The sequence below is a fragment of the Carassius auratus genome, chromosome 30 (genome assembly GCF_003368295.1).
Source record: "Carassius auratus strain Wakin chromosome 30, ASM336829v1, whole genome shotgun sequence".
NCBI lineage: Eukaryota > Metazoa > Chordata > Actinopteri > Cypriniformes > Cyprinidae > Carassius > Carassius auratus.
Genome location: NC_039272.1, coordinates 3894158 through 3916358, shown reverse-complemented (window position 1 = coordinate 3916358; position 22201 = coordinate 3894158). Strand labels below are relative to the sequence as shown.

At 37.4% G+C, this 22201-nt stretch overlaps 4 protein-coding genes across 5 annotated transcripts; all 4 read left to right on the top strand.

Moving 5' to 3' along the window:
- The first annotated feature begins 137 nt into the window (after nucleotides 1–137).
- On the top strand, nucleotides 138–4462 carry LOC113048920 (PHD finger protein 23A-like). The gene is made up of 5 exons (XM_026210890.1): nucleotides 138–761; nucleotides 1355–1386; nucleotides 1667–1759; nucleotides 2640–3189; nucleotides 3340–4462. The coding sequence occupies exons 1-5, from the start codon at nucleotides 734–736 to the stop codon at nucleotides 3537–3539; spliced, it is 903 nt and encodes a 300-aa protein (XP_026066675.1). The 5' UTR covers nucleotides 138–733; the 3' UTR covers nucleotides 3540–4462.
- A 65-nt stretch (nucleotides 4463–4527) lies between these two features.
- Nucleotides 4528–7037, top strand: plscr3a (phospholipid scramblase 3a). Its single transcript, XM_026210891.1, has 7 exons — nucleotides 4528–4653; nucleotides 5093–5179; nucleotides 5810–5852; nucleotides 5943–6163; nucleotides 6347–6508; nucleotides 6675–6833; nucleotides 6946–7037. Exons 2-7 carry the CDS (start codon nucleotides 5120–5122, stop codon nucleotides 7003–7005), a joined length of 705 nt encoding a protein of 234 aa, XP_026066676.1. The 5' UTR covers nucleotides 4528–4653; nucleotides 5093–5119; the 3' UTR covers nucleotides 7006–7037.
- Nucleotides 7038–8121: 1084 nt separating this feature from the next.
- On the top strand, nucleotides 8122–17553 carry LOC113048918 (sentrin-specific protease 3-like). 2 transcript variants are annotated; one of them, XR_003276551.1, is made up of 11 exons: nucleotides 8122–8315; nucleotides 10037–10736; nucleotides 12188–12349; nucleotides 12437–12548; nucleotides 12664–12811; nucleotides 13362–13409; nucleotides 16032–16109; nucleotides 16299–16436; nucleotides 16518–16613; nucleotides 16735–16785; nucleotides 16878–16946. XR_003276551.1 is itself a non-coding variant. In XM_026210887.1 (11 exons), the coding sequence occupies exons 2-11, from the start codon at nucleotides 10079–10081 to the stop codon at nucleotides 16986–16988; spliced, it is 1590 nt and encodes a 529-aa protein (XP_026066672.1). In that variant the 5' UTR covers nucleotides 8123–8315; nucleotides 10037–10078; the 3' UTR covers nucleotides 16989–17553. The 2 variants fall into 2 exon arrangements, 1 of the variants encoding a protein (XP_026066672.1); XM_026210887.1 differs by having other exon boundaries at nucleotides 8123–8315; nucleotides 16518–16601; nucleotides 16878–17553.
- A 737-nt stretch (nucleotides 17554–18290) lies between these two features.
- Nucleotides 18291–20936, top strand: LOC113048917 (eukaryotic initiation factor 4A-I-like). Its single transcript, XM_026210886.1, has 5 exons — nucleotides 18291–18407; nucleotides 19180–19228; nucleotides 19562–19694; nucleotides 20248–20387; nucleotides 20712–20936. Exons 1-5 carry the CDS (start codon nucleotides 18385–18387, stop codon nucleotides 20898–20900), a joined length of 534 nt encoding a protein of 177 aa, XP_026066671.1. The 5' UTR covers nucleotides 18291–18384; the 3' UTR covers nucleotides 20901–20936.
- The last annotated feature ends 1265 nt before the right edge of the window (nucleotides 20937–22201 follow it).

Below are 22201 nucleotides of genomic sequence, written 5' to 3'. Positions count from 1 at the left end.
TGTGTTCCACCACTGAATACAAATAAAAACTGCGTAGTCTATTTTGTCAGAGTTTGGCTTATGTTTGATAATCTGTCATGCATATTCATTACGTTCAAATCAATATGCATCAAGCGGAAAAAAATCTGGCGCTCTTTGCGTGGTTGCGTCACAGGGTGATTCCTGTCGACATCGCGCGTAACCCAGACAGACGTTCAAGACTTTGTTGAATGCAGTTGCAAAAAACTCGATTTAGATTTTTCGATATTCGAAAATTGCTAGCCAACTTGGTATTTTTCGTCTTTGCCTCGCGTTTGTGGATCTAATCAACGTGTCCGCAGTTTTGTAACGTTACGTTAGATCGAAAACCATCATCTTAAATTCGATGGTGACCAACGAGGATCGAAGACACGATAACACCATCATCATCGTCTATAATCGAGGTCTGGACGAAATAATACACGGTTCCGTTGAATTTTAGCTGAACCATGATCTAATCGTCGAAGAATCTGGTCGTTTGCTTAGTATTACAGTTTTGAAGACGAGACTAACGATACTCTTAGCATATGGCAGACCTCCCTTCGGTTGTGCGGTAGCTTATTAGTTAAGTTAAAAAGCAGCCGGGCTTGCATATATTTTCAACTGGAAGAATTTTCTTTTTTTTTCTAAAATTGATTCAACAAGATCATTAGCAGGAAATCAAACAGCCAACACCAAAAACCACCTAACTTTGTGGTTCTAACAATACCCCACCATGTTGGGTATTATGGATCCTCACCAAGGTAAATATGTGCTTTTTTGTTGTTGTCATATACGTATTCTCTTTTAATTTTATTTGGCACACCAATAATCGGAAGTTTTAAACGAGCTTCGTGTAACACACCAATTTAACAAAGCGCTCCCGACTGGATTAACTAACGTTACTCATGCTAGCAGTGAGATATCCTCTTAGGTTAAGTACATTACGCCTAACATGGCCTCTCTACTACCTCTGGATACATAACATATCATTTTCTAAGCATACTTGAATAGTTCTGATGCCAGTTTGCTTCCTTGTTTTGCTGACTTGACAAGGTTGCATATAACGTTACTCATTAGCTTTTAGCATAAGCAGCTTCTGTTCGGATGTGAATGTTTACTCGTGCATCTGAGTTTACAGAACGTTTGCAACAAAGTTTACGGTTTAGAATTCGATTTCGTACGTTTGTAGCGTTCCAGTAATCACGTAAGAACATCACGTTACTTTAAGTTACTTTAACAGTATCCAAATAGCCCAGGCTAAAGCTAACTTGACAGTTCGTTTGAGGTAGTAATTTCAGTATTCAGCAGTAACAGGTTTTGCCAGGAATGCTGATTTCTTCTGTTTCTTTCACAGACACCGTCCGGAATTGTAAAACGGAGGCTTTGGTAAGTCCTGTCGCAGTTATTTTCTGTAATAGTTTTATTGGTGACACAGTCTCGTTACTTATTTATAGCTTAGGCCCACATGTGGCCCATGATGGGGGGATGGGCTGTGGATGAGATCAGTGTCTGTCTGTTGTCACTGACAGTAATTGGCCAAAAAAAAATTGTTTTGACAGTAGTCTCAGATTTGTGACGGTCTGAGGTTATAGCTTTAGATATCACTGTAAACATACTGTGGATCACTATGATTGGTCACTATTAATGTACATTTTATTTGTTCCAGCCTCCAGAGCGCAGGAAGAGAACGGTAGAGGATTTCAATAAGTTTTGCAGCTTTGTCCTAGCCTATGCTGGGTATATCCCACCTCAGAAAGAAGTGAGTAGAAGGTCATAAATTATAGTCTTTTTGTACAGCAATTAAGTGGCAACTTTGACCAGCTTCATGATAATCACCTGCTGCTGACTCTGTAGATTGTGTGTTTTAAAATACTAAACCATAATTGCATTCTGATCTGTTTTGACCCAGCAGAGATACGTAAACATTTATTTAAATAAAAAATGCTTAATTTTTTTGTTTGGAATCCAAACTTTGGAAATATGTCAAAACAGACAATTTAAAAATAATATTAATAATAATTTAATAGTTTTTTTTTTTTATGGACATAACCATTACAAAACTTTTTTATTATTATTCATATATCAACTCAGGATTAAAAATACTTTTGTAAAATATATTGAGCCTGTTTACCATATCACAAATACTTTTGGGACTTAAATTTATTGCCCTTTTCATCGCACAGTGAAAGTTTGTGACCAATTAATGCATTTGATACTTTGTTGTAAATTAATGTCTTTGTTATAGATGTAGATTTCATAAATTTAGACTGGAATCTGTTTAAATCCACTGATTTCAGTAAAGATGAGACTGGTAATTCTCTGATTTTTATAAAATATGCATTCCAATAACTTTTTTTATGCTTATTTTATACAAAATCCCCTATCACAGTTTTAATCTTTTTCTGTAAGTCATGTAAAATTTGAATTATTTATATATTGAATTAATCAAAAGGATAAAAAAAATAAAACTATAGTAATAACAGCATCATTCAATATATTTATTCACTCATTACTGATAAATATTGATCACGTCCAATATGGTTTGTTAAAAAATATTAAGCCATGATTGTTTTCATAAAGCTTATTTTCCACCATGCAATGCAAAATCTTATGCAAATTGTGGTGGTGTGTGTTTCCAGGAGAGTTCATGGTCTCCATCTTCATCTCCATGTCCACATGAGCTTTCTGAGCTCTCGGGCGAAGGGTCCGTAAAGGATAGCTGGACAGAGGCACACTCCAGCCTCGACAACATTCACAGTTTAGTCCACAAAGCTGAGACCGACAGGAGCAGCACAGAGTTCAGCCATCTTCAGTCAGACAGCCCCTTAGACAAGATGAGATTGAAAGACTCTCTGAACCAGATCCATCTACATAGTAAAGCTGAGCGGAAGAAGGTGAAGAAACTCGGACGCTTCTCTTTAGGAGGGTCGAGAAAAAGCATCTCGGAGGCAAGAGCACACAAACAATCGAAAGCAGCGCTAAAGAAAATGAAGAGATCAGTAAAGGCTGAGAGACACTTTCAATCCACAAGCCCTTTGAACGAGGTGCTTCAAAAGGAGGAGGAGCTAACAGAACAGGCCATTCACATGCATGAGGCGGGGCTTAAACTGGAGTCCAATCAAGAAACAGACCTGAGTTCTTGCGATACGGACACATTGGTGACTGATGAGGATATTATGGTAGAGTCTGGTAAGTGTCTGATTAGACTTGGTGTGCTAGTAGTGTGTTTTAATGTATGTATATGTATATAGCTTTATTTCTATCATAAATGTATACTGAAGAAAACATCTGATCATGATTTATTGTTCAACCATCCTTGTTTTGTTCTATCCATTATAGGTGATGATTCATGGGATCTGATTACATGTTATTGTGGGAAGCCTTTTGCCGGACGTCCCATGATTGAATGTGATGAGTGCTCCATATGGGTCCATCTCTCCTGCGCTAAGATTAAGAAGTCCAACGTACCTGATATTTTCTACTGCTACAGATGCAGGGACTCTCAGGGCTCCACGGTCAAAAGAGACCACCGAGAATGAATGTATGGGAGCAGATCCTGTGTGTGTATTTAAATGAATGAGACGTTCTCATACCTGTGCTTTTTTCCTATTCTGATGACTCTTAATTAGTTTCTGTTAAATTAATAAAAGACTCCATTTGTCCTCCTTTGTTCGGTGTTGGAAGGCTGGTCTTGGTTTATGACATTTTTTCAGGTATAAGGCATACTAAAACTAATGCACTTTTTTGCACTACTATATGTCAAGATGGATGAATCTCACAAAACCAGTCAAGGGAAATTTACCATATTTTAGGACGTTTAGGATTTTGAGTTTTCTTGATATTTTTACAATCATTTCTCCCAAAGTTTTCATATCTATCAATCCAAATACCATGTGCAAAACATCCATTAAAACAACTCCATTTCCAGCCAAGAGGTGGTGTTCTAATCCAGTATTTTTCTTTCTTGCCCCTGGAGACCCTAAGCACAGGTGTCGCAGTAAACCAAACACACCTTATCTGTGTCATCGAGCACTGTATGAAAGACTTGAGTGCAAACAGGAGTGGTAGATAAGGAACACCTCCAGCTCAGATCTGTACTACGCTGTTCAAGTCAATATTGTTTTTTTCTAAGTAATGTTTTCAGTCTTGTGATGAATATCCTCACTTTTATTGTTACAGGATGTTCTCAGATTAACCTTTGAACATTGTAAAAAGCAGATATCCGCGTATACAGACCGTTTTACTGCCTGATTTGTGTATTCTGCCAAAAGCAATGATAGAATTGAGTTTTTGATTTTAAGACTAAAAACCGATTTCTCTTATTTTGTTCATGTGTCCTGCATCCCAGTGTAAATAGTTCATGTATGTACAGGTGTATATGTTTGAAAGATGAGGAAATGCTATATTTTTCTGACCATTTACAGCAGTGAAGTCTAAAAAATAAATGTTCTTTTAAAGCCAAGTCACTTTTCATTTGCATTTGTTTGCTGATGTCACTGCTCTTTCCATGAGTAAAATCTATAGGGAGTGTGTGGGCAAAGGGGTGTGACGAGACATTCACCTATGCACACTTTCCCCAGTCACATGCCTGACTCTTCACTCGATCTGCTGTAACGCTTGCCATTATTTCAACAATCAGCTACTTGACGTGAGGTAAGTGCATATACAATATATTAAAGTTGGATTTAGTTTTTACCAATTCAAGCATCTCATTTTTACTTCTGTAGTTTGCTTCATGGTCTCCGATTACAAATTTGCAAGTTAATGCAAATTTCTTTAAAAGGAAAATGCTATTTGTTAGCATTTTCATAGGCAGGATATTTTGTCAGCATATTCTGTGCTTTAAAGTTAAACATTTATTATAATAGAAATGGCCTCAAACACATTCTTTGAGGATTTCCAGTGGGTTAGTGTCTCTTAAAAAGAGATTGATTAGAATTTTCTTTAACCATTTTAAGTGTTATGGACCTATATGGGGAAAAAATAATGATCTATTATTTCCTGTAATTTTACACCCGGTTAATGGAACAATGGTTTGCTTTATTTGTTAAGTGTGTGGAATAATAAATTTGTTGTTTACTCTCTATTATAGCCCCTTTCGCTGTTTAGTTAGATCAACATGTCCCAGCTTTATTCTAACCCAGCAGCTGTTCCACCTGGTTTGGAGTACCTTACACAGGTGAGTGTGTCATGTAAAATGAATTCTTTCATGTAAATAAGATGGTAAGAGTTGTACAATTACATTTACCAATTGCCACAATAAGGGAGTAAAATAATAATGTCAAAAAGGAACATTTAAAACAAAAATTCTATATATATATATAATGTATACATTTATCATTTACTCAACCTTTGAAGAAAGATGGTAACCAAACAGTATTAGGTCCCCACAAACTTTTATAGTATTAAAAATAATAATTCTCAGTATTAACTAAATGCTTATTAGCATAGCATGCATTTAACTAATATATTGGCTGTTTATTAGTACTAATAATACACATATTAATGCCTTGTTCTGGATCATCTCTTAATCTAAACCAATATTTAAACTTACCAACTACCTTACTAACTATTAATAAGCAATAAATAAGTTGTTTATTGAGGCATAGATGATAGTAAGTGAATAGTGAGTACTTGTTCCTAAATTAAAGTGTGACCAGAAATTCATACAGGTTAAAAACAACCTGAGGTTTAGTAAACAATGATAGAATTTCCATATTGGTTGAACAATCCCTCAAAGGTGTACACAATAATTGGTATGTTATAATAGGAAAATTTAATACATCTGCTTTCTGTTCCGCTCTTACAGATTGACCAGATATTAGTCCATCAAAAGATTGAGCTCCTTGAAGGTAAAAGTTCTGAAATCTTTATGCTTTTGAATTTTTTATGGGTACACTAAATAAGTCAAATGCTAATGAACAAATGATCTTCTTTTTCAGCCATTATTGGCTTCGAGACTAATAACCAGTATGAGATTAAAAACAGCGTTGGTCAAAAGATCTTCCATGCTAAAGAAAACACTGACTGCTGCACGCGAAATATCTGTGGCCCTCTGAGGAGTTTTGAGCTGCAGATAAAAGATAATTTTGATCAGGAAGTGATTCACTTAATCAGGCCTTACCGCTGCACATCCTGCTGTTTCCCCTGCTGTCTTCAAGAGGTAACAAGAATCCAGCTGAAGTTCTGTGTAGAGTTTTTCTGATCTTTGAAGAAAGTGAGATGGAAAAAGATATTTAAACAAGATTTTCTGAAATTTTGCTAAATTTATGATTAATATTATATATGTACTTACATATAACCCATTCTCCGATTCTTTTTCCTTTTGAAATGTGACTGACTGAAGATGGAGGTACAGGCTCCACCAGGGAATGCAATCGGTTACATCAAGCAAGACTGGCACATGTTTAAGCCCAAGTTCTCCATCTATGACATGTCCAAAACAAAGGTTCTGTCCATCGAAGGGCCTTTTTGTGCCATCAGCTGCTGTGGGGATGTGGATTTTGACGTATGTCTTCATCTGTTTTTGAGTCCACGTTTGTGTGACTGCAATCATTTCTGAGATATTTAAACACATACAGCATCAGGGTATATACAGGATACTCGCACTGTGTTTTCCAGACCAAAATGAACTATAGTATAGTTTGTGTTTATTTTTCTGTCCTCTGGTGCAGATAAGCGGTAAGGATGGATATTCTGTTGGTCGCATCAGTAAACAGTGGACTGGCTTCATCAAAGAGACACTGACTGATTCAGATAATTTTGGCATTAACTTTCCCATGGACCTGGATGTGAGGATGAAAGCAGTTCTGCTGGGAGCATGTTTCCTTATAGTGAGTTATGACAAAAACATTCATTCATCCACCACTTTTTCTATTTCCTGTTACTTTCTTTATTTGACCATTCATGTATTTTATTTTATTGTTTCTCTGTGTCATCCTGCAGGACTTCATGTTCTTTGAGCAGTCCGGTGACTCAGGACAGCGTTGCAGTGTGTTTGGCTAGAAGGGAGTGGGAGATAGATTGTGGTTCTTGGTTCATTTTTTTTTCTGGAATATTCATATGTAGTATCACTACATTTACCATTTGTGAGTAGTTTCTGTATTGTTCTAACATCAGTAAAATCACTATAAAAGCAATTTACAACATAGTTGTAGCCCAGTCTGGCTATAGATAAACTATATTTTAGAGATGATTTTCTGATTTGTAATAATAATAAATAATTCATTTCCTACTGAAATCTCCTTGCTCTTTAGAAGAAAGAAAATGTTTCTGTGACCACACCTCTAAAACAATTTTATGATGACAAAGTTCAGAGTAATTACACTATCCATCCGTCCATTTTTGATTTATTTTTTATGAACGTCTATGGAAAGAAGTTGTCATGAACAGCTTAACATTTGCCTTAACGTGCTTATCATAGATTGTATATAGATATGTATAGATTATTATTGCAGATTAGGAATATTTATTTCTGATCATAGTTCACAAACTGAAGTGCATGAGTAAGGGTTTTTCTGCTGCCATTGTGAAAAAAATATCTGCCAATAAAGAGCTACTGATAATTCACCAATTTAGGGGTGGACTATATATTTTAGGATTCACACAGAATCCTCACTAGCCTCCAGATTTTCAGAAGGTTTGAAAGTAACAACCTGAATAAATTCTATCCTCTGAAGTTGAGGATATATGATCTGATATTGAAAAAAAGAAACATAATTTCAGAGACACTCACTGGAAAATTAAGTGTTTTTTTTTTTTTTTTTTGAATAACTGAGGCGCTTTGCATAAATGTTGTACTATTTATCAGTCAATAACATAATATTACACTGGACATTTAGTATTCAATCGTCACAATTAATTCTTATCAGTTTCTGTATATATTTCAATACACAGCTACACAAAACAGTACTATTTTATTTAGCCTGCTCTTTTTAGTTATGCGTGAAGCATTTGAGTGGTTTGAAGGGAGTAATGATGACTAATTTCTGAGAAATGTATTTAAAAATGTGTTTAATAGCTTGAGGAAACACTTAAAATAGCATTATTGGGACCTATCGTATTGGACAAACTCATAAACAATTTTCAGATGTAGTTCATGTTCCTGTCCACCGGGGACACCGACGTGACGTCATAGAGACGCGGCGGAAGAAGAGGGTTTTCGCCCTAAAGAAGCGCCAGCTCTCATTGAATGAGCCAAGATTTAAATCACCCTTTATTTTATCTTTCATTTTATCTCTTCGCAAAACTAAGTTATCCGCTTTTTGCGTTGGCAGACAACGCCAAAGCTTTTGGCTCGAGGTTACGGTTAAACGGTGAGTAATCGATGGTGCCGACACCCCACATTTTCTGCATCGCGACACCGGAGGAGGCCAAGCAGTGTTTATTTGTGATCGGTGCTTGTTTTGCTCGCTGGAATGATGCGTTATATGACCAATGCTTGTGGTGCTGTGTTCTATTACAAACTTGAAATATAATTTTAGCTAAATACCAGACTGGTGTATTAGCGAGGCTCCGCATGTTCCCCTTCACACTTTCACATAATTCAGAGTAAAAGAGCGGAACAAAGCGCATCGTGCGCGAGTTTATATTCCTTTACCGCGGCTTTGACTCTCTTCTTGCAATTACATGGACAAAATACAGCCACATACATGTGCTAGTTTCGCTTTAAATAACATTAAAAGCTCAAGTAAATTTACATGAACCTTTAAATGAATACAATAACAAATGACTGAGATGGCTACATCAGAAACTTAACTCTTCATTATAGGGCTAAACAATACACGCGTGACGATTTGAGACACAATACTGATCTCTTGAGACATACTCGGGATGCTTTAAACTAGGGCAAAATAGTAAAAGTTGTATTTATTATTATATTGTTGTTATTATTATTAATTAAGACATAATGATCAGTTAATTGTAAGTGGGTTTTTTATTTATTAAAATGTAGTATTAACCATGAATGATCTTTGTCGTCCTCCATGAAGAGAGCAATTGTGACACCAGAGTAGAATTATCCATGGTTCTGCTTAGATGAAAATACAGAATTATGTTAAAACACTGCACTCTTTTATTAATAATTATATATACAGTGCACTATAATAATAAACACCGAATCTCAAATGTGTGACCTCCTGCATAATTTTGGGAGAACTAAAACACCATACATATTATGACTATCTATAATACATATTTTGGGATTCTGATGTATTGTGGCACGTTATAAAACCTCATTAGTTACATAGTTATAAGTTAGTTAATAGTTGGAAATGCCATGCATTTTTTCTACTTTAATCTCTAAGGTCATCCTCTCATAATAACTGCCCTACAATGAAACATATTTTCAAGGAAAGCCTGATTGAAATACAAAATTAGAACTATTTGTTAGTTTTTTTTAGTAGTAGTATTGAAAGATATGTAATTTTTTTTATTTTTAAAGTTCACATTAAATTGAAATTGAGCTTTACTTCCTTACCACACATTACTAGCTAGTCTTGAAGTGAACAAATAAACTTTGCTACTTGATCCAGATCTATGCTATTAAAAACTTGCTGTGCTAAAATCAAACCAGTGTGTTTTTCAACTAGCTTGGTGTATTTTTTATTTATTTTTACACTTGTTATTCTTTGGTTGTTGTTAGTTTGGTCAAGTGGACTGTTGCATTTTTTTGTTGCAAAAATATATTTTTTTAAATTAAATTAAAATGTAAAATGTATGCATTTAGCAGACGCTTTTATCCAAAGTGATTTAGTGCATTCAGGCTAACATTTTCTACCTAACGTGTTCCCTGAGAATCGAACCCACAACCTTTTGTGCTGCTAACGCAATGCGCTACAACTGAGACCTGAAAGAAACAAGTTAAAATGTACCAAAAATAATCTTGCCGATCTCGCTAATGTTCATATCTCAAATGAAAACTAGAGTTTTATTCACATTTCAGGTCACTGGATGTGCTTGCGTTTAACATTTTTTGCATTTAGCATTCTGTTGGTTCTTTGCTCTGACAACTGTCATGTTTTCTGTCACATATTAGCGAGGAGGCAGGCTGGCGCAGGTCGCAGGGTGCTCCTGGATCATGAGAGACAGTGGCAGCAGCCTGGCTCAAACACACTGGTCCAATGAGCTGACGCTGACCGCAGGGCAGGAGGGCGCTGGAGGTGGGGGTGCCATTGGAGGTGGCCATTTAATGAATCCAGCCATGGCCCAACATGCCCCGAGTCCAGCCCACTTCAAACTGGGGCGCAGAGAGGAGGACGTCAAAATGTGGGGTGCAGACTATACTGTACCTGAGGTGAAGGACGAGGAAGAAAATGTGGAGATGGAGAGTGAAGAGGATCTGGTGGACAGGAAAGCCGAGGGTAGTTTACAGTGTAATGATAAAGGTGACGATGAGGAGTGGGGCTCGCCAGAAACGGATGTCAGTGTTACAGATGACTTTACCCTGTGCTTGGCCCAGACTAGCCCCAGTCCATTCAAAGAGAGGAAGCTAGCCCGGTTGCGGTATCGGAGTCAGAGGTTTTTGAGCATTCGCTACAGTTTGGCCCAGCAGTGGAGAACTTGGCGTCAGCGAGCCAAATGGGCAGGAACTATGGGATACAGGAGGATACGCAGATGTCACAGACGCCGCTACTCTGGCAGCCGACCTTTCCAGAGACCACGTGGCAGTTCATTGTTAAATGGAGATCCAGAAGGACGTTTGAGGACAACAGAAAAAAGAGGAGCTGATTTATCTGGTGAGTATTAACTCTCTTATTGACATCTGTGGTATAATTTTGGAAAAGTTAGTCTTTGCAACTTTTTTTTTTTTTAAAGAGTTGATAAGATTAAAGGGTTAGTTCACCCAAAAATGTCATTTACATTCTGTCTTTAATTACTCACCCTCATGAACGACCACAACTTCAAACACAAATTAAGATATTTTTGATGAAATTCAAGAGCTTTCTGACCCTGCAAAGACAGCAGCACAACTGACACGTTAGAATAGTCCAGATGTCGCTAAAAAAAGTGTTTGTGACATCAGAGGTTCAACTGTAATTTTACAACGCTACAAGAATACTTTTTGTGCACAAACAAAACAAAAATAACTTTATTCAACATGCGGCGGGTTACTCTCGATAATGGTAGTGGAAGGTGATGTGAAAAAAGAATTGTTTAATAAAGTTATTTTTGTTTTCTTAGGGCACAAAAAGTAATTTCGTAGCTTCGTATTATTACTGTTGAACCACTGATGTCACATGGACAGTTTAAAACCATGTACTTGCTATGTTTCTGGGTCTGGGAACGTTTCAGTGCCGTTGCTGTCCATGCAGGGTCAGTAAGTACTTGGATTTCATAAAAAATATCTTAATTTGTGTTCCAAAGATGAACAAAGGTCTTACAGGTTTGGAACGACATGAGGGTGAGAATTAATGACAGATTTTTAATTTTTGGTTTAACTATCCCCACAATTGTTAAGCATGTGATACCTGTTTTTAAACGAGTCTTTCAGGTTGAAGTGTAAATTTGAAAACATTTGAAAGTTTAAACATTTATATATGCATTAAAATATAATTTAAAATAGTGTTATTTGTGTTAGTAAAGATAATAGATTTATTTTAAAGTGCCCCTATTATGGATTATGAAAGGCTTATATTTTGGTTTTGGGAGTCCCCAACAACAGGTTGACATTCATGCAAGTTCAAAAAACACTTTCATTGTCTTTACTTTACCTTACTTGCTCAAGGACTCCAAAACGATTCGCTCAACGATTTAGTTTTCCAAACCCCTCCTTTGCATGACGTTAATCTGCGGTGATTGGTCGATTGATCTCATTTTCATTTCATCATGGGCCTGTAATGCCTGATAAAGCAGCGTTTGTGAGCGGCAGAGCTGCTTTATGTACAGCGTTACCGAGGTAACGGCAATTTTTAATGCTCCAAAGTGGCACCTAGTGGCAAAGAATGAATTTGCATTTTCATTCAGACTAATGCAAAAACACCAACAAGTGGGCTGGCAATATGCTAATGTTTCATGTTGCCGTCAATGTGAAACGGCTTGGGATTCGTTCAGGATGGTTTCATTCATTTCTTATATTATTGTTTAGCAAAGGTAAGCTATGGTAAATGACTGGTAAAGCATTCCAACTTGTGACATCTGTTTATTTATCCTCCTCCTAGGCTATTAATGACCCCTATTCATTTCCTAGGCTCCTGTAGCACACATGGGATTCCGAAAGGTAGGGATGGTATCCATGGTGCAGTCATGGGGGACAGGGAGGGACGGGCCTCCCCTGCTACTGTCCAGTCACAGCGGGAAAAGACCTCCCTACAGAACCAGCTTAGCAGCGAACACATCTCTTTTGTACAAGGTACAACATATCATTTTTCCTAAATATGGAACAGGAACATAGGAGATGTATTATGGTTATTCTCCTCTAACTCCTCCTCTGTCTCAGGTATTCTGGATGAGTTTCTCCAGCAGTATGGGAGTTTGATTCCCATCCATGTGGATGAGGTGGTGGAGACACTTCAGGAGATCTTTAACGAGAGCTTTTCAAGTCCTCAAAGGTCAGAGGTGGCTCACACCAGTCACAAGTCTTATTGAATCTTGCATTTACATTGATAAAAGACTTGACTGTGAAGTCTCAATTTGTATACCATTTGAACTTGTGCCTGTTTACAGGAAGTTAATGGTGCAACATTTAATGCAGTCCTACCAGCGCATGTCTGGAAGTGCAGTGATGCGGGGGTTTCGTGTGAATTACAAACGTCACGTCCTCACCATGGATGATCTGAGCACACTTTATGGTCAGAACTGGCTCAATGATCAGGTGAGCCTCTTGGTTAAAAATCATTTGTAATTATTATTGAACAATATTATTAATATTGGGCCACATTCACTAATCGAATGAACACTTGCTGGATCGTTTTTCTATATTACAATTCAGAACCAACTCAAATTCTCTTTCATCACATCACATAGGAGGCATACGCTATCATTCAAATGTTTTTAAAACTCTCATATTCGCCAAGGCTGCTTTTATTTGATCAAACATACAATTTTCAGCATCATTACTCCAGTCTTCAGTGTCTCATAATCAGAAATCATTTTATTATGCTGATTTGGTGCCCAAGAAACATTTCTTTGTTGTTATTAGTGAATGAGACCCAATATTTTTGTTCTTCATATCTCTTAAATTGTAGCTGGTCAAATTTGTACCTCTCACAGTGCTTTTGTGACACTTACATCAGTTTGTCAGAGTTGTACAGAGAAGATATCCACAGTTATGACTCTTTTATATGATGAATGGGGGGCCCTTTTTCTGGGATTGTGCTGAGTTCGCTCTCTCTCTTACATCTATAACTCTCTGCGTCACCCAGGTCATGAACATGTATGGGGATTTGGTCATGGATGCTGCTCCTGAAAAGGTAGGAAAAACAAGCGCACACACACATTTACCCGAACGAGCAAAATGACTCATGACAAAGCAGTGTTAATTTCGTTGACTAAATATTTTCGTCATTATTTTCGTCACGAATATATTTTTTGCTGACGAAAACGAAACGAAAACTAAAATAGAAGGCACTGATGGAGACTAAAACTATGACTAAATTGATTGACATTATCGTCAACGAATAAAGGACGAGACGAAAATAGACTGTGACGAAAATCAAATCAGCAGACGGGAGAGATGCGAGGAATGAGCAAAAGAACCGGCAAAACAGAACAGACTGCATGAGAGAAGAGAACCAATCAGAGCCTGACTTATTGAGACGTGAAGCGAAGGTTTGCGGCATTCGAAGAGGTGATAGGGACTTTAAGCAACAGCCTCTGGTGGAACGGCAACGCCATTCTGGCGTTGTATTGCGCCTGCGCGAATTTAACTGCTACTTTGTGACGTTCTAATTTAACGGTCTACTACGGGAGAACAGCTGATTTGCCAGAGTCGCTACAACGTGAGAGGTTAGGTAAATAAATGTTATGTTTTTAGACTTATTTACATCATACAATATTAAAAACTCCTCTTCTGACAAAAGATTGTCATTTAACGCCAAAAGCAATCCTTCTCTTGCTTTTTTAAATTATATATTTTTTTGGATCTCAATAAATGAATTAATGCTGCGTTGCGCTGTTCTGTTTTACCGTTGCTTAGTGACTTTTACGTTCTTGGCTACAGCGGTGTGACCATAGACAGTAAAAGAAATGGACACAGCGACCCCATTGGAACTCAAGTGAGACAAATGAAGCCCAGTTTTAGCGTTTTTTAGCACTTCCGTTTCTGACGCGCAGACTCAAACGAAGCTTGACGACGTCAGCAACCTGTCTGACAGATGTAAATCTTCTAGTAGCTGTGCGTGAAAACTGCCATCGTTAATCTTGCAGAGACGGCGAGCTTGAGCGGGGAGTTCTTTGTCGTGAGTGAGCAGGAGTAAGTAATCTGATTAATTATTTTGTATAGTATTTTAAAATGTAACGCCAGTACGCCATATTAAGTTAATTGCCTGCGAGCTTCTCCACCTGTCTGTACGGTAATGCGACAGAGAGCCGAGTGGTTATGACGCAATCGTTAGCCTATTTTTTACAAAAACTGTTTATACAGGGCCATAATGTAACATAGAAGGTAATGGAGCCCTTTATACATTGTCGTGTATCTTTAGAAATAAATAATGGACAAACAGAGTCTTTAAACGCCTCAGATGTAAAGTTATTCGCTGTCAAAGTGACGCCAAAATGAATGGGAGTCAATGGGAATGCTAACGCAAGTGAAGTTCTGCTAAAAGATGGCAGCCCCCGCCCGACTTCAACTTCCGGTCGAGTTCCTTGCCCCTTGGGTGTGACGGCAAACTTCCGGTCGTTGTAGCCGTTCCATTCGCAGCTGTTGCTTAAAGTCCCTACTGTCTAAAAGAGCGACAAAATGTCCACAGCTCACTTCACGTTTGACGACGAACGAAACAAAACAAAGTGTAAAGCACGCAGAGCGCTCATTCGTGGCAAGAACACAACCAATTTGAAAAGACATTTACAGACGAGCCACCTGGGCATTTTCTCAAATGTAATTTTACAACGATGTTCTTTTGTTTATTGAGCTAAGCAAAATTGGAATAGTGCAGTGCGTAGATGTTGTAGCATTAAATATTACGAACTGAAAAGTAATGTAAAATAGCCCCTTCTTCAAATTAGATGCGAGCACAATACTAATACGTAATATCATGATAAATACATTTGATTAATACTAATGTTTAGTATATTTTATAATGTTCTACTTGTTGACAATATCACAAATATTTCTATATTAGTCATGTGAAACATGAATGTTCACATCCTATCATTATACATACAAATCTAGCAATATTGTAGTATTTAAAACATACAATATTGCTAGACAAATGAATACCTTATAAAATCTTGTTACTTTTTTTATCCACCTAGCTGCCAACTTATTAAATATTTACTTTAAATGTATGCACTTATTGTTCAGCTCAGCTGTAAACTTTAAGGTCCTGGACTTAACTTTATTTTTCTTTTATTGATGGTCAATTGGCAGCTAGTTATTGTTTATATTATCATGACAGTGTTTGTTGCTGCATAAAAGCTTTTGAATCGAAATAAAGACACAGTTGTGTTGAAATAAAGTTGAATTTGTGTTTTATATATTTTGGTTAAGTTTGTTTCCTATACCAGCTGTAAAAAATTGTCTAGTAAATCTGTTATTGATTTTAGTCTTATTTTAGTCGACTAAAATACCAAGCAATTTTAGTCGACTAAAATACCAAGCAATTTTAGTCGACTAAAATACCAAGCAATTTTAGTCGACTAAAATAAGACTAAAATTAAAACAAATCAGATGACTAAAACTTGACTAAAACTAAAAAGAATTATAGTCAAAAGACTAAGACTAAAACTAAATTAAAATTTCGTGTCAAAATTAACACTGTGACAAAGCCATTATATGAACCTGTATGTCAGACAGTTAAATGACTATGAAAACAGTGAATTAGCTCTCATTCACTCTCTCTCGGTCTCACCGTGTCTTGTTTTTTAACCAACAGGTCCACTTTTTCAACAGCTTCTTTTATGACAAACTTCGGACGAAAGGTTACGATGGGGTCAAACGGTGGACAAAAAATGTCAGTGATGGGGAAGGATTTTGTCTGACTTTCACAACAATTTTATTGATACTTGCACATTTTATGACTGTAAAGTTAATTTGATGAATTGCTATTTGCACTGCTTTTTGTGTTCAAAAGTAAAATGGATGCAACATCATCATTGTAGTACTACGTTTATTTCACTGTTGTTTATTCCAACCCCATTAGGTTGATATTTTCCAGAAGAAGTTCTTATTGATCCCTATTCATCTGGAGGTGCACTGGTCATTAGTGTGTGTGAATGTTCCCCAGCGTAGCGTCACATATTTCGATTCCCAGAGGACCCTCAACCGTCGTTGCCCCAAAGTAAGTGTTGTTTGTTCTAATGAGGCTATTTTAATGGCTACGCTCCTTGAAACATTCCTGAGCCTGCTTTTTGTTTTACAGCACATTGCCAAATACCTGCAAGCGGAGGCAATCAAGAGAGAACAGGAGGAGTTTTACACAGGGTGGAAAGGCTTTTTCAAAATGGTAGGGTGAAAGGTGAATTTGATGTGCGTGTTTAGTGCATTAGCGAAAGTATTAGAGAAATATGGAATAAAAGAGAGTGGAAAAGCCATTTTATGTATGTGCTGTTGACTCTTCTGTCCTTGGAATGTTTTAGAATGTGGCAAGGCAGAACAATGACAGCGATTGTGGAGCTTTTGTCCTTCAGGTTAGCATTTTTCGTTTTTGTATTTTATATTGGCTGTGTTATTTTAACACTTGATTTTACTCACGTTCACTCTTCTTATCGTTGTTCTCCAGTATTGTAAGTGCCTGGCCCTGGAACAGCCTTTCAGCTTCGGTCAGCAGGATATGCCCAAGCTACGGAGACAAATGTACAAAGAACTGTGTCACTGTAAGCTGTCTCTGTGAGACCGTGACATCTTACACTTCGAAATAATCTCCAAGTCCAGACAGCATTTAGGCGGGAAACGTCCAAACGTTTTTAACCTTCTTTTCGTTCAATGACTTTGTATTTTGGCTTGGTGAATGCCATACTCTGTTCGGCCCAGTTGTTTGTTTGCTCCGATCAACACGCCAGAGTTGTTGTTTTCTAGAAGTGGGAAGGGGAGCTGACCTCAGTGAACTGTTCTTTAGGTGCCGCCGTTTTGTTGGCAATTATATTTTTTATTTTTCATGATCTTGATGTCAGTAACTTGTATGTTAAAGGTAATACCATCGACTGGTGAGGGTGGAGACTTGCAGACATTTTAAAAATGTAATGCGATTTTCAATTACTGAGGGTCAATACGGACCACGACACTATATGAGCAGTTTTGTTTGTTCAATATTGTTTGTCTGTTGTCATGTATCTGTACGATTTAAGATGCAAAACTATGGAGGTAAAAAAAAAAGTGCAGCTGTAAATTAAACCGTTTTATATCTTTTGAGATGCATACGTTGTTGTAAGATGTACTAATAAAAACCTGGAAAATAACTGAACCTCATCAATTTTTGCATTCATCATAATATTACTGTTCTTGTGTAGTAGTTTGTAATGTGGTGACTTCGAAATGGTTCTAAATACAGCAGCTGACTAACTATAAAAATGGGCCTATAGTTCGATGGACAGGCTAGACTTGCTAAATTTCTGTGGTTGGATCAAAAAACATAAACTGATGTATGTGTGTTGAGTATACTCTTACAGTATAGTAAGCACTTACCATACCTTTTTAATCCATATTAAAATAAATAAAAATTAATACTAAAACTGCCCAAGTATGATAAAATAAAAATAATTGAAAAGGCAATGACACACTTCTTAAAATATGTGTATGCTAAATTACAAAAATGATTTAAAATAATTACAGAGGAAAGAGCCAAATTATATACTTTTATTTAAAGAATAAAAAAAACATCTAAATCGTGGAGGTTAAGTGTACGAATTTCTAGTTCCTTTTAAATTTAGAATACGAGATAAAGATGTCAACAACAAAACCAAGTATTTTTTTTGTAAAAGCAAACTTCACCGAGCTGACTATGGCAATGACCATACCTGGAAATCTATGGACGTTGAAATACGCCACTGTAGGCCAAGCGAATGATATTTTGAGGTTTAGCTTTCGTCCAATCACGTGTAAACTAGAGCAGGACTTGACGTGACAGTTGCGGCTACCATTTGTTGAGTGACGTCTGTACTACCCAATAAGAATATGTGAAGGGCGGGACATATTCTGACTGATGGTCGAATGCAGCAATCACAATTTTAGTAAGAAACCCGTGTTAAACTATATAAAACATTTTCACGGTGTGCTCGCCCTTTGTGATAATGTCGGCAGAATATGAAGGGAGGTAGGGCAGACGGAATTTAACGATCTTGACGTATTTATTTATGAATGAGAAACCATATGCATACATGTTGTCAGTCGATGTAGTAATCCCGCTTCTAGATGCTGTTGGAAGTAGCTTGAGTTTGCTGATCTTGAATGTCGTAAATGAGTTTTTTTTTAAACCCGGCGTTAGCATATGAGCGCTTAGCAGCCGGGCCTGCTTGAGGATATTGACGGTGAAAGATCTCTAATGTTCAAAAATATGGTTTAGATCATGAACGGTGTGTTGTTATATGAACCTAATGCGTTCAAACCTACGGATTTAGAACTGCTGGACACATAACCCATTAGTGGCCCCGAGTAAAGCCTGTTTTTCCCCCCAGTTCTTTAATGTTGCACACACATAAAACTATTCTGCTGATTTTCTCTATTAAATACATTTTCTGTTTAAAACTGTACATGCAAACCGGTTTACAGTTGCTAAATTAATGTCATACTACTTTAATGGTAGATTAAATCTGTTTTGTTTTTCTTATTTGACATACACAGACATAATATATGACCTCTTCATAGAATATTAGTGCATAAGATCTATATATAAATATTCACACAATGAATATTAGTGTATAATGTACTTATTTATTCCTGTAATATGTTACACTGCCCTGTTTACCTTACAGTGCTGTTTTACTGCTATTGCAGCATAGTTTCCATTGATAGATCAATACAATATCTATATGTCTGTCATTAATAACTTTATGGTTCTAATGTGTTTAGTGCTAATTATTTTGCAGACCTAGAGACAATGGCCCCGAGGGCATGGAGCCAGATGGAATCATCGAAGTGAGTTCATAAGTTTTTCACATTTAACTATTCTGCATACACACTGTGTGTGTGTGTGTATATATATTTCCCTGCATGTCTCTCCTGGCACAGCTGTGAGAAGGGGGATGGCACTGAATGTGCTGTCAGTTGTTTTCACTGTCTTATCCTCACTGTGGGGGTCAGTGATTCCCCCTTTTTTTTTTTTTGAAAAACTGCCAACCTGTTATCCTTTATGCATTATGCATTGAATGACAGATAGCAAGTCCTTTCTTTTCAGAGCGAGATGGAGTAAAGATTAGCTTGTCCGTGGCCTTCTGTATCTTAATCTGTATTTTTTCCCTGTAATTGCAGAGTAACTGGCATGAGATCGTGGACAGCTTTGATGACATGAACCTGCGTGAGACTCTTCTCAGGGGAATCTATGCTTATGGTTTTGAGAAGCCCTCTGCCATCCAGCAAAGGGCTATTCTCCCTTGTATCAAGGGTAAGATACCTTTAACTTTATGTGTGTGTGTGTGTGTCAACTCACAAGTATTTGTACACTGGACAAGTCACATTCAGTTGAAGATGACAGTCCAAAACAGTTCATCTGTTCACTTCAAAAATGAACAAAGTTGCACTGATGAGTTAGTTTTGAGTTCAGTGTTAGGGCAAAAAAGACAAAGAGAAAGCGTGATCTGTGTTACAGGTCTCTATATGAAGCATATAGCCATTCAAGCTACAGAAACACAAATGACAATGTTATTATGTACATTAACAATGATTTGGAAGAAAAATATTGTAATTTAATGGAAGACAGGTTTTTGAACTGCTTCTAGATTAATAGCTGGGTGCCACGGACAAACAATGCATGGCACCACTGAAGTACATTCACTTCTAGAACACAGATTTAAAGAATGGCACAACAGGGCTATGTGATTTTTGTCCATTGTGAGACCCCCCCCCCCCCAAAGGGTTTAGGCTGCAATTGCCCATCTTTGTGTGTTGAAGAAGAAGTTCGAGCTCATTTTCTGACCTTTTGTCTTTCCCCACACTAGGATATGATGTCATTGCACAGGCTCAGTCAGGTACGGGCAAGACTGCCACCTTTGCCATCTCTATCCTGCAGCAGATTGACATAGAGCTCAAAGGTTCTCAGGCCTTGGTTCTGGCACCCACCCGTGAATTAGCTCAGCAGGTTAGTGCTGTCTCTGTGCTCACTGCTTTTGAGTAGGACAGTATAACTATGTTTTGGGTATGGGAGAGGTTTCAGTTGTGTGTGAGTAAATATATTACTATAAAAATGAAAGTGCTTATTTGGAAATCGTAAGCTAGTATGTAGTATTGTGTAAAATAATACAAAATATAAATATCTATATAAAAACAGCGGTAAGTAGTAGTTACATGAAAAAAGCTTTGGATAGAGGCACACTTGCTATCAATGCAAGTACAGACCTTTTTGCTTTTTGTCTTAGAAATATTTTAAAGGTTACATTACACTTGATTTTCTTTGTCCATACAGATCCAGAAAGTGATTCTGGCTCTTGGAGACTATATGGGTGCAACGTGCCATGCCTGCATCGGTGGGACCAATGTGCGCAATGAGGTCCAAAAGCTGCAGGCAGAGGCACCGCACATTGTAGTGGGAACCCCAGGTCGCGTCTACGACATGCTTAACCGAAAGTTCCTCTGTGAGTACTCCGTATTGTGAGAGATCAAGTGCTGGGGCTGGATTCACAAAAAAGTTCTAGGAATAATTTATTTTCTAACTTAATAGTAAAGTTAAAATTATTTTGCATTTCCAAAAATATTTCTTAAAGGGGTCATCGGAAGTTGATATGTTTCTTTAGGGTCTTAATGAAAAGTCTAAAACATACTCTGGTAAAAAAGAATTCTCAATGGTAATGTAAAAAACACCCTTTTATTACTGTCATAAACAGCTCCGCAGAAACCAACCCATTTTTTTCACGTTGTTTTAAGTACTAATGAACGGCCGTGTCAATCAACTATCATGGGAGCAGTCTTCGTCCGTGTAACATCACAAAAACAAAAAGCTGAGAACGGCCTGATTTGACAAAGGGGATACTATTTTTAGGGATTAAATAAAAACCAGGGATTAAATAAAAAAAAGATGTGTACGCTCTCTCTCGTGAAGCCATCACGGAAGAAGCTTAAACTGTTATTCGTCAACTGGCCGCTAGAGGCTGGCTGCAAAAGGAAGCCAATCCCATAGACTCCATATGTTAAAGGGGTCGTTGAAGCAGATGTGTCAAAGAGATTCTGTGTGTATCTAGGAGAAAGCAAAAGCACTTTATTTGGCCTTCTGAAAGTAGATGCATTTAGGAATCTTTAAGATTACTTACAACAGAACAGCAATACATTTTATGGATGACAAAAAATGATTTTGGTCTATATAGCTTGAGTGACAGGTGGATTGCCGCTGCTGTCGAGCTAGGTGGGCATGGCTTCTGCAACCAGTTCCGGCCTTTTTGCCCATTTTCGATAATCTGGGATTGGCCCGCTCCGCCCAATTTGAGCTTCAAAAACACTTTGTTTGATGTGACGGACATTATGTCCATGTTATTATACAGTCTATGGTATACATACTGCCAACACACATTTATGTTCAAACAACATGTATAAGTGAAATTATCATCTGATGACCCCTTTAAAAACATTTTCTTAATTTATTAGGGCTCAAGCCCGAAGGGGCGAAGAGCCCTATTGTTCTTCTAAGGATTATTCTTGTTATTATTAGGGCTCAAGCCCGAAGGGGCGAAGAGCCCTATTGTTCTTCTAAGGATTATTCTTCTTCTTATTATTAGGGCTCAAGCCCGAAGGGGCGAAGAGCCCTATTGTTCTTCTAAGGATTATTCTTGTTATTATTAGGGCTCAAGCCCGAAGGGGCGAAGAGCCCTATTGTTCTTCTAAGGATTATTCTTATTATTATTTTTTTTATTTTTTATTAAACCTTCCGGGGGTTTTTGGGGGCCTTAACATGCTCAAAAACTC